Source organism: Colletes gigas, unplaced genomic scaffold (genome assembly GCF_013123115.1).
Source record: "Colletes gigas isolate AHSC1104 unplaced genomic scaffold, ASM1312311v1 Colletes_gigas_Sc00046, whole genome shotgun sequence".
NCBI lineage: Eukaryota > Metazoa > Arthropoda > Insecta > Hymenoptera > Colletidae > Colletes > Colletes gigas.
The window spans coordinates 358298-372317 of record NW_025106675.1 but is presented as its reverse complement, the minus strand read 5'-3'; the positions used below and the strand labels follow the sequence as shown (position 1 = coordinate 372317).

The 14020-nt window shown below is 32.6% G+C and overlaps 1 protein-coding gene across 1 annotated transcript; it reads left to right on the top strand.

Annotated features, from left to right (window-relative positions):
- The first annotated feature begins 11333 nt into the window (after positions 1-11333).
- On the top strand, positions 11334-12833 carry LOC122403190. The gene is made up of 2 exons (XM_043406552.1): positions 11334-11668; positions 12152-12833. The coding sequence occupies exons 1-2, from the start codon at positions 11334-11336 to the stop codon at positions 12831-12833; spliced, it is 1017 nt and encodes a 338-aa protein (XP_043262487.1).
- The last annotated feature ends 1187 nt before the right edge of the window (positions 12834-14020 follow it).

The following is a 14020-nucleotide window of genomic DNA, read 5'->3' as shown; positions in this document are numbered from 1 at the left end:
TTGATTGTGCAATACGATTGAATTTATCATAATATTGAATAACTTGAATTTGAAGCTCAACCACTAATTATTACAGGAAAAACACCTAATCTTATAATTCTTAATATAAATAAAATTGAATACTTATCATTATATAAATTAAAATAAAAAGGAGCTACTAATCATAATATAAATGATAAAATTAAAATTAATATTGGACGAAATGTATAACGATAAAAATTAGAATCTTTTAAAATAAAAAATTCTTTAAATAACAATTTTATAGCATCATTAATTGCCTGTAATGAACCTATAAATCCTGATTTATTTTGACCTATTCGTTTAGATTTTCAAAGCGTTTTGACAGTGTTAGATTTGTTAACAGTTTCTTTGTGCTAAAAGGGTAAAACGAAGAACAGATTAATAACGAAAATTATTAATCGTTTATTCAATCGCATCTAAAAGATTCAATTTTAAAACTGAACAAAATAAAATTAACTTTGGCTTAACAACTTTCTCTAAGTCACATTACGTGCACACCGAGGAAAAGATTGACCTCGCGAGAGAGCCAGTAATTAGGCCCAATCCACACGTCTGAACGCATGGCGCGTACATCGCCCACCATTAACCACTCATGTGTACTGAAATACGAGAGCTTAAACAACTCTGTTTTCCAACAAACAGAATGGAAAGTAGGAAAATCAGTTTTTTAAATCGAATGACATTTACATAAATATGCAAAAAAAAAGAATAAAATTGGAATCTTATTTCAACGTTCATTAAACTACACAAATAATAATATAGTAATTATAATCTTCGGGAGCCTCATTTTTTAAATAATGAGATAAATGCTCACAATTATTTAACGTAAACATTTTTTAAGGACAAAGCTTTCCCTTTTAACACATTCACTACCAAATTAAAACTGTACAGTATTCTGAAAACTAAAATGTTGATTTTAAACCATTGTAAACTACATAACCTAAACTTTGTTTCAGTATTTATTTTTGTAACTTTGCTAAAATTTATAAATTTTATCTAAATTTATCTTCCTCGGCATCTCAATTTGAGAATTCATTTTTCTAATTCTATAGTGGAAAAATTCTGTCACCTATACGTATATGGGTGACATAGCAGTTAGTATTAAAAATATCTACAAATCCAATTTTCTTAAGTATCTTATATTCTTTTTCTAATCCACTTATCTTTTTATATCAGTTTATACAAAATTAATGATAAAAGAAATTAAAGGCTACCTTTTTTATTACATTAATCCCACTTATAATGGAATGTTAGATTTTTCTGTGTAATACTATTTAAGGTTTATATGTTGTTCTAAGTAAAACAGTTTAAAGTGGCAATAATTAGGTAAGTTACAATAAATGGGTCATTTAAGTACTCCAGGCGTCCAGCAAAAATTCACTAAATGCTGAAAATTTCGTTTCAATAGATAGAGTGTTCTACTGAAATCGAAGTTTGAAAAAAAAGGTACGCTTTTGTCCACTTCCGGGAAAAGTCGGTTCACCAATTAAAAGAATTTCTTCCTTTATGAAAATCAATTGATCGGAAATTAACCATACATGCGTTCATTGGTAACACCTTGCCCGATCGTGGTGGTGTCTTATCTATCACGAACAAAATTGCCTGGACACTAGCTTTCAATTTCGCCATTCGGCCGGACACGCTTGTGATACATAAACACGGTGCACGCGTAATAGGAGTGTACCGGACTTCCGTCGTATGTTACTGTCAGTGGCATCGTTTATTTACGTACGTGGCACGCTGCATATATGAATACACTTTTCGGTTCTGTCGGGCGTACGTCGACGGAAACCCGGATTTTCGTGTGTTTTCATCGAGTATACATCGAGGTATAAATGCATCTCGCCAAACCACTCTCAAAGTCGTAGACTATCCTTGGCTAGAGGAGGTTTTCGTTACGAATTACATAAACCCATTTAAATACAACTGTTGAGAATTCCAACAATTTATATTATAAGACACATCATTTAATTCAATATTACTTGATTTAGTCATCTGGCAATGTACCTTATTTTACAAAAGGAACTGACATACCTTAAAGCCATTAAGCCATACTTAATTAGTTTCACCGTACTTTGGGCCCATTTACCTGCCCCTTGGGACTGCGAACGCCCATCCCCGTACAACCCTCAGTGGGTGGGATTTCGAGTGTTGGGAGGACTGGCCCACGAGGAATGGGCAAAGTTCGGATTTGTTACTAGAATCGCCTCCTCTTTTTGAAATCAGTATATAATCGAGAACAGAACTCAGTTACAATAAGAACCTTTACAAGTGACACCCAAAACAGAACCAAGTTACAATCAGAACACTTAACAGTTGGGACAGAACATTGAACAGTTAGCTACACAAGAGCAAGTTGCAAGTTACGAACAGAACTCAGATACATAGTATACGAGAGTGTAATAGAACATAATTAGTACGGATTAGATGTCAGAAATCTAAGAACCATTTATATATGTCTAATTGTTAACACGTGTATATATATTTGTTAATAAATCTAAAGTATTTGTAAATAGTGATTGGACTTATCTATTTACGAAATAACTTGGCTCCACGAATCTTGTGGGAACCAACAACAACTATTTTATAAGGAGTTGGGTTTGTTATGCGTCACCCGATGCTTGATGGACTTCAATTTATAATTTTGTGTGTCAAAACTGACATTAAAATAGAACGTATTTATTTTTTAAAGAACATTGAAGAATTTTGAAATATACAATGTGTAGATCTGTTGAGCTAACAAAAAGAATTGCACAGCCTTACTAAATTCAAATAAACGTAGCTATAACATGAAAACCTTGTTCTTGGATAGAAACACATACATAGAAATTAAAAATGACGCCAAACTAAATGAATAGAAAGTGGATTACGAATCAGTGTTAAATAGAATGAAAAATAAGGACAATACTGTTTCATGGGCGCCAGTCTTATCAAAAGTATATTAATCTGTTCGGGCCTATTTGACCTAAAATAAATTTCATTTGTTCTAAACTTTATCATTTATGAAACAAAAGCTTAGCTTTCATGATTTGTTCTATATCACACAATAATTGTTTTACAAATAAAATTTTTCAAAATAGCAATCATCTTTTCCTATTTTATATTGTTAATACTAACGTACTATTACAACCAATAGTTCTGCTTAGAATAATTAAAATATTTCTAAAACTATGTAAGATAATATGAAACTTTTAAGGACAATGTTTTAATACAAATAGAGGATTATGTTACTCAAATATTATGTACAGTTTCAATTTGAGTCTTGCAAAAAAACTGTATTTGTATTTTTAACATTGAAAAACATCATTTTATAATAAATATACTCTGCGATCTTATATTCAAATCTTAATTTAATCGTAATTTATTACCAAATACTTGCAAATAACACCCATTTCCTCTTCTAAACGAATCTATAATATAATACTTACTTTAATAGTACTCTGAGGACATTTATCTTGTTCTTATTACTTTTCATTTCCATCCACCTTAGTTTACATTAAAGGCCAATTTCGCTGTAACAGTTTTACAATAACAAAAACGTAGCTAAAATTAGCACTTAACTGTATCTATTTGTAAGAAGTTAACATTTATCGGTGTGCGTAGAAGAGCAATAAATAACAGTTTTATAGCGTCGTTAAATTTTATAGCTGTATATTTGTTTCCAGGTCAAATAATAACACAAGAAAATAAGTATCGTCAATAAAATATCGTGCACGTGTCAATCGATTATAAAATGTTGAGACAAAGACAAACTCTTGTAAATTCTACAAAGAAACAATTATAACAATAATATATTAAAAAAGTTTACTTAATAAATTAATACATACAACACTATTTAATGATGGTTGATTCTGTTGGAACGGAAAAGGAGAATTTCTATAATCATCTAAATAATGCAGCAGAATTGTACAACGAGTAATATTTTTCTCTTTAAATAAATCAGCCAAACTACTTAAAAGCTATGAAATTTTCAGATAATAAGACAGTAATCGATAATGTAAATGTAATATGTTTTCAAACTGTTACAGTTTCAATCTTGACTTTCCCGTAACATATGGATACAAATAAATAAAAGAAGATTCTCTTGACCACAATTCTTTTCTTTATTTTCGTCATATTTTAATTTCATCTTATCTACATTTCATCTTATAATAATTTTCATTTATTTTACTAATAAATTATTTAATGGTAATCAGCGGAATTAACCTTATTATACATAGATATAGTGTGTCATAAATATATCAACCTCAGAGTTTAAATATTATCTGAGCTTTCTGTAAAGCATAGTAAAGTTTCATTTTATAATGATAGGTATATAAAAAAGTTAATTTAAAAATATTATTCTTTAGGTGTTTTATAAATGTACCAAGAGTAAAAAAACTATAATTTTGAGTATTTTAAGTATGGTTTCTTTCAAAAACTTAACTCTTCTATTTTTTATTTAACGAAAAAAACATTCGTATGTATACAATTCTGATGCATTAATTATTTGATTATGAGAAACATTTTATTTCTTCATTTTCCTTGCAACAATCATAGAAACATGCAAAAATATAGATGGTGTCCTTACAAACGTTTCTTTATTTCTTCTTGTATATGATTAGCTTTCGAGTGAGTTACGTGCATTTTAATTAGAGTACCAAATACATGTATCTTCTCTCAACCAAGTCTGTAATATATTCTTTGCATAGCGTGTAACAATCCTAATTTGTCATTGTACTTTTTATTTCTACAATCTACAAGTATATATCTTCATTTCAACATTGTATCATCGATCACTATCTTTCGTTGCAATGCGTTAACAAGTGGAAACAGTAGGTAGTAGTGTTCAAAGGGAGTGAAGAAGATATTCTATGTAAGTGGGTCTCCGTATTAAATTACTTACTTAGAATATTGCATGAACCTTGAAGATGGCAGAAATTATCAACCCAGTTTTCCTACAATAATCGGGACTCTATTGTGTACAATATTTAATCAATAATTCTTATCTCCTTGTGTTACTATTTAATCGGATTTAACTATTTATTAGTAGTGTTATAACACGTGTCACCCACGCCTATATTTCTCTTCATTTTTCTAATGCAATTTAAATTAAAATGCATCATCTTCAGTATTTTCCCAGTGGGATACAAAAAAATATTTTATATTTTCTTTCATAAACAAACTTATTTTGTGATGACAGTATTGTAATATTTACGTAAAAATTAATAACAACGCCTTTGCTATCGAAGAATCTACACAGACACTTGGAGATATTTAAAACAACTTCCAACTACCAAAAAATTCCGTTTTAAATGTTGAAATTGAATATGTGTCTATCGTTTAGAATAGTGTTTCCTAATCTTCGAGCCACGAGCCCCTTTTATAATAGCCGAATGACCTGGAACCCCACCTTTAAAAAAAGCTTCATAAAAGAATATTTTTAATAAGTTAAAGAAAGCATATTAAATACAAATCAAAGTAACTTACTGTTTAATCAAAAAGAAAGATAAAAATTCATTTTCGCAACGAATTGAGCGACACATAGCACGATAATTTTTCATTAGAATAATTGCATAGCAAAAAATTGTTCTGCAGATTCATAACTCACTACATTACTGTATTTTATTTTTATATTATTCTGTTAAGACTCGTTGTAACAAATAATTACAATAACGGACATGGCGAATTTTTAATATTTTTTAAATATTTCCATTTTTTTCTTTAACAAAATCGATGTTACATTGAAATAAATGAACATTGTCGTGACAAAATTTTCTATCAAAATAATTTTAACCCCTTCAGTTGAGCATTAGTAATTTATAATATTATAAACAAAGTTTTATATGATTTAAGAAATTATTCTAATTATATGTTCATCGAAATATGTGTTCAAGAACTACAAAAATCGGAATACTAACTGAAATAATATTTAACTTTCGACTTAGATTTTCTAAAAATTACCACGTTTTCTTTCTTCGCAACTTGGATCTCATTATTTGGAGCTTTTTCCCCTCAGAGCCAATGCTGAAAATTCATGCTTTTGTTCGCGACAATTATAAAACGGACACGGAAAGTCAATTTACAAATTGCATGAAATTGTCAGAGACCACGTTACAAGGGAGAACGACGTTACCTCGTCAGGATTGCGATGATTACTAAATGATTGTAGTTAATCCCGGAGCAAAAGTCATGGTAGGGGAAGAGAGACAACATAGTCCAAAACAGGAAAATAAAAAGCTGAAATAAACGGATTTATCATATCGCAGAGGGAACATCGCGCCCGTTGTATCCACACATAGACACGCGCGCGCATACACACACAGCCACACATAAAAATGTTAACGTAATTGTGAGTTTCAACAGGACAAACGTGTGTCACGAAGCTCACGGTTACGTGCCGTGTAACCTAATTACTGCTCGACATGCGTATAATGTTGGCTTTTCGGTCACCACCCTCGCTGCACATCAACCTAACTGATGCGAGTATATAACGAAGCGATCATTCTTACTTGACTTTGTGAACTTTTGCAGAAAATCTTTGTTCGTGTAATAAATTTTAGAAATAATAACAGTCTTCGTTATATTATACAACGAGAAAATAATTATAAATGTGATATAAAAGGTCCACGTTAGATGCGCTACTATATGACCCTAAACCATAATTATAATGATTTCATAGAGCTGAAAGATAATGAAAATAATTACAATAATAAACAAGATAATAAAGTATAAAAAATATACGAATAAGAAAAGAGTACGAGTAATAGAAAAAAGCATGGAAGTTGGGTTAAAATAAAAAGAGATAATACAAAAGGAAGGTATGAAAAAATTACGTATTAAAAAATTTCTTAGCATAATTCATTGATCGAAATACAGTGAATCACAAAATTATTGGCACGGGCATATAGCATTTAAAAATGAAAGCGTCAAGTGAACGGTTTGCAAAAATATTTTTATTACTTTTTCTTCCGCAACGTATGTTTTACGCCTTCAACTAACAAACTAATAAAAATGAATAATATTTAGTATAAACGAATAAGAATAATAGTTTGTAACATAACATGTACTTCGTCAATTCCAAAAAATGACTGGTAGTCTGCTTTATTGATAACGGACAAAAATCATGACCTCCGAATGTTTTTGTTTCTTTATAAAGAATGTAAGATTGCTCGATCTATCGTTAACTGGTTAGCAACATAATAATTGAAATATTCCTATTAATCTAGGTTTATACGATATTATATGGCACGATGGTTTATACATAACACTACAGAAACAAGAAATGTTGTGCGTGTGGACTCCAAGTGGGCTGTATTTAGCTTTTAAATATTTATTTTCTTTAAATACATTATGCCTAAAATGTCAACTTTCCAATGTTTTGACATTATGATAGTTACAGTAATGATTCTTAAAATGAACCTCAGACGTGATTTGTAAGTTGAACATTTCTACTCCTCCCAACTGGAGGAATCCTCCTTGGAACAAGTGAAACGTAAAGGATGACATTTAAAAAACGATACAAGCTGGAGTATCGACGACGATTTGTACAAAAAACACTCTGTAAATATCTGCTAGTGTTGAATTTCACCTCAGCTGCACGAAAGATGACAATACCAACCCCGAAGCGATGTTCATTTTAACCCTCAAAAGCACACAACTGGGTATGTGAGACCCGAGGCCTTTGGAAAATGCGTGATATACCTACAAGTCAAGGATGAGGGGGGTCCGGACCTTCGAGGGACCTAGAAGGTATTTCACAACATAGCCTTAGGCCGGGGGCACACGAGCGTTAAATGTGTGTTCCGACGGACGTTACAAAAGTGGGTCTGAGAGATCCAGTTGTGTCTCAACGTCAGAAAATCAGTGTCGCAAAAAATACAAATTTGAAGTAAGAATAATTTTAATTAATTATTTGTTATGTGAAAGTTTGTGTATGTCGTAAAAAATGAAAAAAAAAACGGCAAGCCGACTGTTTGTAGCAGCGTTCTTTTGAGAACAACGATTTACAAGGTAATTAAGAATAAATAAAATTAATTAAACAAAATTAATATAAATAGAAAAGTTTCGTTTGTGTCGAACAGAATGGAAAGATACCACAAGCCAATATGCCAAGAACATGCTGCTAAAGTTAGCTGCAATTGTGTTGACAATAATATATACATTTTGTATTCTATGAATTATTTAGTAAATATTAATAAAGAATTTTTTACACCTTCATATATTGTACTTATCTATTCTTTTAAATCTAATTTTCATGTAAAAACCTCTAACATTTTAAGGTATTTACAACTTTTTCAGGTTTCCGTAACCGCCATTTTTATTTGTTAATTTTAATTATTTTTTACAAATTTTGTTCCTACTTAAAAGATATTGTATTAAACACTACAAGCGATTACTTGCACTTTTTCTTATTAAAAATATCATTTTTACATGTCAAAACGGTCATGACGTAAACGTAAAAATTCATCTACTTTCATTCTAAGAAGTAATTATAATTCTTGCAACGAGTCGTTGCAGCATATTTTTTATTTTTAAAAAGATATGATTTTTTGAAGAAAATGAAATTTTCATTTCATCTTTTACTTTTTGATAAATATCTTTACTGCACAGTGTTAAGGTTAATTTATATTAATCGTTTACGTCACGGGCGTAAACGGAACGGCTCGGTTCGGACAAACATTGTTTTAAGTTTGCTAAAATACGAATATTTAATACATGTAATGTCGCGGATCAGTTTCGGCACATTACGCTTCGAACGTATAATGAACGGTTACGTCCATTTATGTTATCCATTCAAGCACGGAACGTTTACAGAATCTCCAGTTCGGCAAACATTATTGCTTTTAAATGCTGATAAAAGTACTACACTAGAGCGAAGTTGAAATCCAAAATTGGCTAACAATATCCATTTCAAGAAACGAATTTTGCAAACACCTGGAAACAATACAAAACTCTTATAACAATTATTTTGATTTCGATGACGTTAAAATTAAACACGGATCCACAATTCTTTTCTGTCTAATATAAATTTTACCGAAGAAATAGATCTAACCAAGGATAAATTCGTTAATCTTATAACCAAAAATTTGTTGTCTATGATTTTGATATTCCTTGTAAGCTTATTCTCGTCTTGTAGGGAGATCTATCCAAAATTTTATCCTGTTTTGTGGGTTATATCCGAGCAAATCAGAATTTTTAACACTAGTTAAAAAACTATGATTCAACTAATATTTAAGAATGTTACTCTGAAGAACATTGCTTAGAATAGGTTCGTGAAGTCCAATAGACTACCAAAAGGGGTCTGTGGAAAATAAAGATTAGAAACCATCGATATAGAGTATTTAATAAAATATAATAATATGAAGAAACATTAACGTTCGGAGGAATACAGCTGAAAAATATAAAAATAAAAGAAAAATAGGAATTAAGTACAGACGTGACAAAAAAAAATTTTCAAAAGACATTCTTATAATGAACGCATTCCCTATGAAAACCATTTGTAAATGTTGTTAATATAAAAAAAAATATTAGATTTAGGCAATGTACTGTTTCCCGCTGGTAAGATGACAGACTGGATGGCACAGGGGTCATGGGAATAAACTGCTTGTTCACCTATTCTCCACTATTGACGCTCTAGGAACCCCTAACTCTTTATACCTACAGACCTCACCTATTTATGTGACCAATAGTGAAAATGCGTGTGATGCGATTCTATTTATGTTCGCCTTCGAATGGGCAGACTTGTTCTGTTTCGATCAATTAGACCTGCATTTTTTCTGACTGCTGACAGCGGTGAACAGTACATACAGGGTGTTTGGCCACCCCTGGGAAAAATTTTAATGGGAAATTCTAGACGCCAAAATAAGAGGAAAATCAAGAATATCAATTTCTTGACTAAGGCTTCGTTAAAAAGTTATTAAAAAATTAAATTAAAAAATTTCAAATTATACTAAAAAAATTATATTTAATTGCAGGGATAAATGACAAGCATTTTTCGTGAATAGACATACGCCCGAAATCCTACGTACTTTCGAGAAAAAAATTCTTTACCGAAAATTTAATGTCAGGCCAAGAAATGCTTTCCTGAAATTTCATGCGAATTTTTAAAATTTCATAACTACTGAACAGATTTGACGATTTTTGTTTTCTGTGAAAAATATGTAGACTGTTTTTTGTAAAAAAACCGGACAAAATTTGGTATCAAATTCTGGTTAGCTTTCGATGTAAGTAGAAAATATGTATATAGCAAATACGAAAGGAGGGAATCTTCAGTTTCCACTGTCTTAGGACAATCTAATAACGTGTATTAAAAGTAGTTAAACTTTATACACGTACAGTTCCGAAACGACTTGTGTTTTCTTCATAATTAAAAGAACTACTGTTAGAAGCGGTAAGGCTTCCCCTTTAAAATGGTTTGTGTTTTATGTCGATCTGACTATTCGTTTTGAAGATATTATTATTTAAGTGAAGGGGTAATTTTTCTAATTCGACTATCTCTGTCTCTGTCTAACACATCGGACCTCTCTCTCTCTCTCTCTCGCACGACAGTCGTGACAGTTATAACCGACTTACGTAGTATTTCCAAGAATTTACTATTTACTATTTATTACGAGCACGTGCAGTCAATGACCTCGTGATGTCAGCAATGAAAAGTAAACAAACGCTTCGAACCCTTATACGTGTATCTCCGGAACTAGCCACCGCATCGACATGAAACAAAAATCATTGTAACTCCGGAACTAATTAAGCTATCAACTTGAAACAAATATCATTTTAAAGGGCTCTTGATCCTCTATTCGACGAATACGCCAACTATTCTTATTTATGCTGTTTTCTATGTTTATTTTTATTGGAATTGTAAGGCTATGGGTTGAAGGATTAAATCAAACTTCAACATTTAACTGTATGAATATTTAGTCTTTATACGAAACGCGAAGACATATTTTAGAGTTCCGTCCAGTCTGACATCACTTTCTAAACTGTACGGTTCATCCGCCGAAGAAAGGCAAGAGTGAAGAGCAGTTCGTCCTGGCAATGAACTCTTGTCTTATTGTTAGTATAATAAACATCATGAGTTCGTAGAACCCATGGTCAAAACAGGAAAGAAACTCTAGACGTATACATATATCGTTGCTGGAGATGATTTTTGTAGCATAACGAGACGGTTAGGAAATTCAACAATTTTGAAATTCGTTTTGGCTCTATACACCCGAAGAAGTTTCCCTGGGACTAACTATGATGTCGGCTTGAAACAAAATTCGTTTTCAAGGGTGTTTTATCTTCTATCCGATGAAAATGAACACATTTCGACATAGGAAAAAGCCTATGACATGGTTTGGAGACGGCACATCTTAAGCAAACTCCATGAAATGGGAATCGGTGGCAACATGTGCCATTTCGTCAAAAACTTCATCAACAATAGAAATATTCAAGTCCGTTTCAACAATAGTCTGTCACAAAAAACCTTAATAGAAAATGGTGTATCACAAGTGTCCGTCCTTAACGTCGCGTTATTCCTAATACCTATTAACGACGCCTGCTGTATTACCAAACCTCCTGTTATTACAAGAGTACTTGCTGACGACATCACCATTCTATGTAAAGGAAAATCCATTAACACCACGCAACAGCTCATCCAACAAGCTCTTAACAAACTCCACAACTGGTTTGAAACAAATGGATTGAAATTTTCAACTGCGAAAACTGAATGCATTGTATTCTCTAAACGCCGGGAAATCTTTACATGGGTCTTAAAAATTAGCAGAAATCAGCTTCAATTTGTTATCTGTACTAAAATCCTCGGAGTACACTTTGACTCAAAACTTAACCATGTACACAATCTCATCAACAGCAGTAAAGAAAGGGTGAAAATAATAAAAACTCTAGCATATAATAACTGGAGAGCAGACAAAACCGTACTCTCACAGGCCTATGAAGCAATTGTTCGATCCAAAATAGACTATGCATTGTAACATACAATCCAGTCAAATCAGACACTCTTAGAAAATTAGAAACATTCCACAATACCGGGTTAAGACTAACAACAGGCGCATTCCATACATGTCCTATTGGAAGTATTTTAATTGAAGCCGGCGAAACGTCATTGAGGCATAGAAGAAAACTGTTAAGCCTAAAATATGCCGTAAAGGCCGCCATATCCACCAATCCAATTATCTACGAAGACTACTTCCCTAGGAATAAACGAAATACAAACTACCAACTGCACAACTCTCCCCTCCACCACAGAATTCAAATATACCTCGACGAACTTCAATTCAAGCTACCGGCCATGGAAAAAAACAGACCCCATAAAATACCTCTTATCACTCACAAAGAACAAAAAGGACGAGCTAAACGTAAATGAGTGGAAAGAACTATTCTCCACCTTGTGCAAAGTTTATACTAACTTCACCCACGTCTACACCGACGGGTCGAAGGACAAAATGGGTAGAACAGGAGCGACCGTAGTCATGCAAAATAAAACAGCTAAATACGGCTTAAACCCCATCAACAGTATACACACAGCTGAAGCATACGCACTTCTCTCGGCTCTGAATCTTATAGACAGTTCTCCTGAACCTAAATTTATCATTTTCTCCGACTCCCTTTCCTCCATTGTGAAAATACAAAACACGAAACAAACCACCGAAATTTATACCGAAATCCATGAAACCTACTATCAACTGGTCAAATCCAACAAAACAATAACAATAGCATGGATTCCATCTCACAAGGACATATTTGGAAATGAAATGGCCGACCTGGAAACGAAAATTGCATCAACCCAACAACAACCAACCGATACTCAACACGTTCGCAGATATCAATAGGCACATCATATTCTTGTGGGAAGAATCCTGGAACCGGATATAACAAAACCACATAGCAAGCTTACTCTATAAATCAATTCACAACTTCTATGACATTACATCAAACCCCAAATTCAATAGAAAGCAGCAAGTAGCACTAACGCGAATCAGAACCGGCCACAGCAAATTATAACATGCACACCTCTTGAACAAAAAAAAAATCGATATAATTTGTAAATTTGGTATATGAAAATAAAGTATGCCCATTTAGAGTAAAATTATTGAACATTTTTGTACAGATTTTTAAAATACATGCGTTAAGAAAAACTATGCGACATAAAAGAGAAAGATATCTTATGAATAAGCTTCAAACACACAACTTTCTATACATATAATACAAAAATTAGAAATACGTTGCCTCGTAAAAGAAAAGAAGAAAGAGAGAAAGTCATTTGACCGATCATGGTAGAAATGAGTATACATAAAGTGTCGGTAGATTCAGTGTTAAGAAATACAAGAAATGTTACAAGCGATTGTAAAATTTTCTAGTGGTTATTTATCATGATACTATTTTTTTAGTTTCAAAAAGAATTTGCAAAACGAATTATTTATATTTTCATTTCATAGGAAACAAAAATATACTGGTCATTCGATCGACTAAACAACAAAATCGAATGAAGATTATTCTCGTGTTTCAAGCCGGAAGCAAGAATATGCATCTTAAACAATTTACCCCGGGCATAAACCATCACCGTGCAAAGAAGAAAGCAAAGCAAGATTTACAGCATCGGTGCGCCGAGACGACAACCCAAACGGGGGGCGCAATCGTTGCTGTGCGAAACTTTCAACGAGATAACGACGAATGTCTCGCAAATTGCAGGCTGAATGATTCCAGGCCCCGAGGGTAGGTGATATCGAAATACAAGGATACCCAGCTCGACTTCGCGGCACTCAAGAAACCGGATAGATGCCTATGATTATGCTCCATGGTTCGTGGCACAGCCAACTGCTGGGCCTGCACGCAGTAGACTCTTTATCACGTTTATGGCTTCATATCGTTGGGCACGCCATGAGATTATCCGAACAGCTGGCCTTAACAGAGTAATCCTTCTCATCGATATCGTTATTGCGATTTAACACTGATTTTGCCAACTGATCGACGATCGTTGTAGGCTTCCACAAGATTCGTGGAACCGAGTTATTTAGTA

Coding starts and splice junctions, on each gene's coding strand:
- LOC122403190 (XM_043406552.1), top strand. CDS start 11,334: ATGGTTTGGAGACGGCACATCTTAAGCAAACTCCATGAAATGGGAATC. Junction 11,669..12,151: donor CTTAACAAACTCCACAACTG/GTTTGAAACAAA, acceptor TATGCCGTAAAG/GCCGCCATATCCACCAATCC.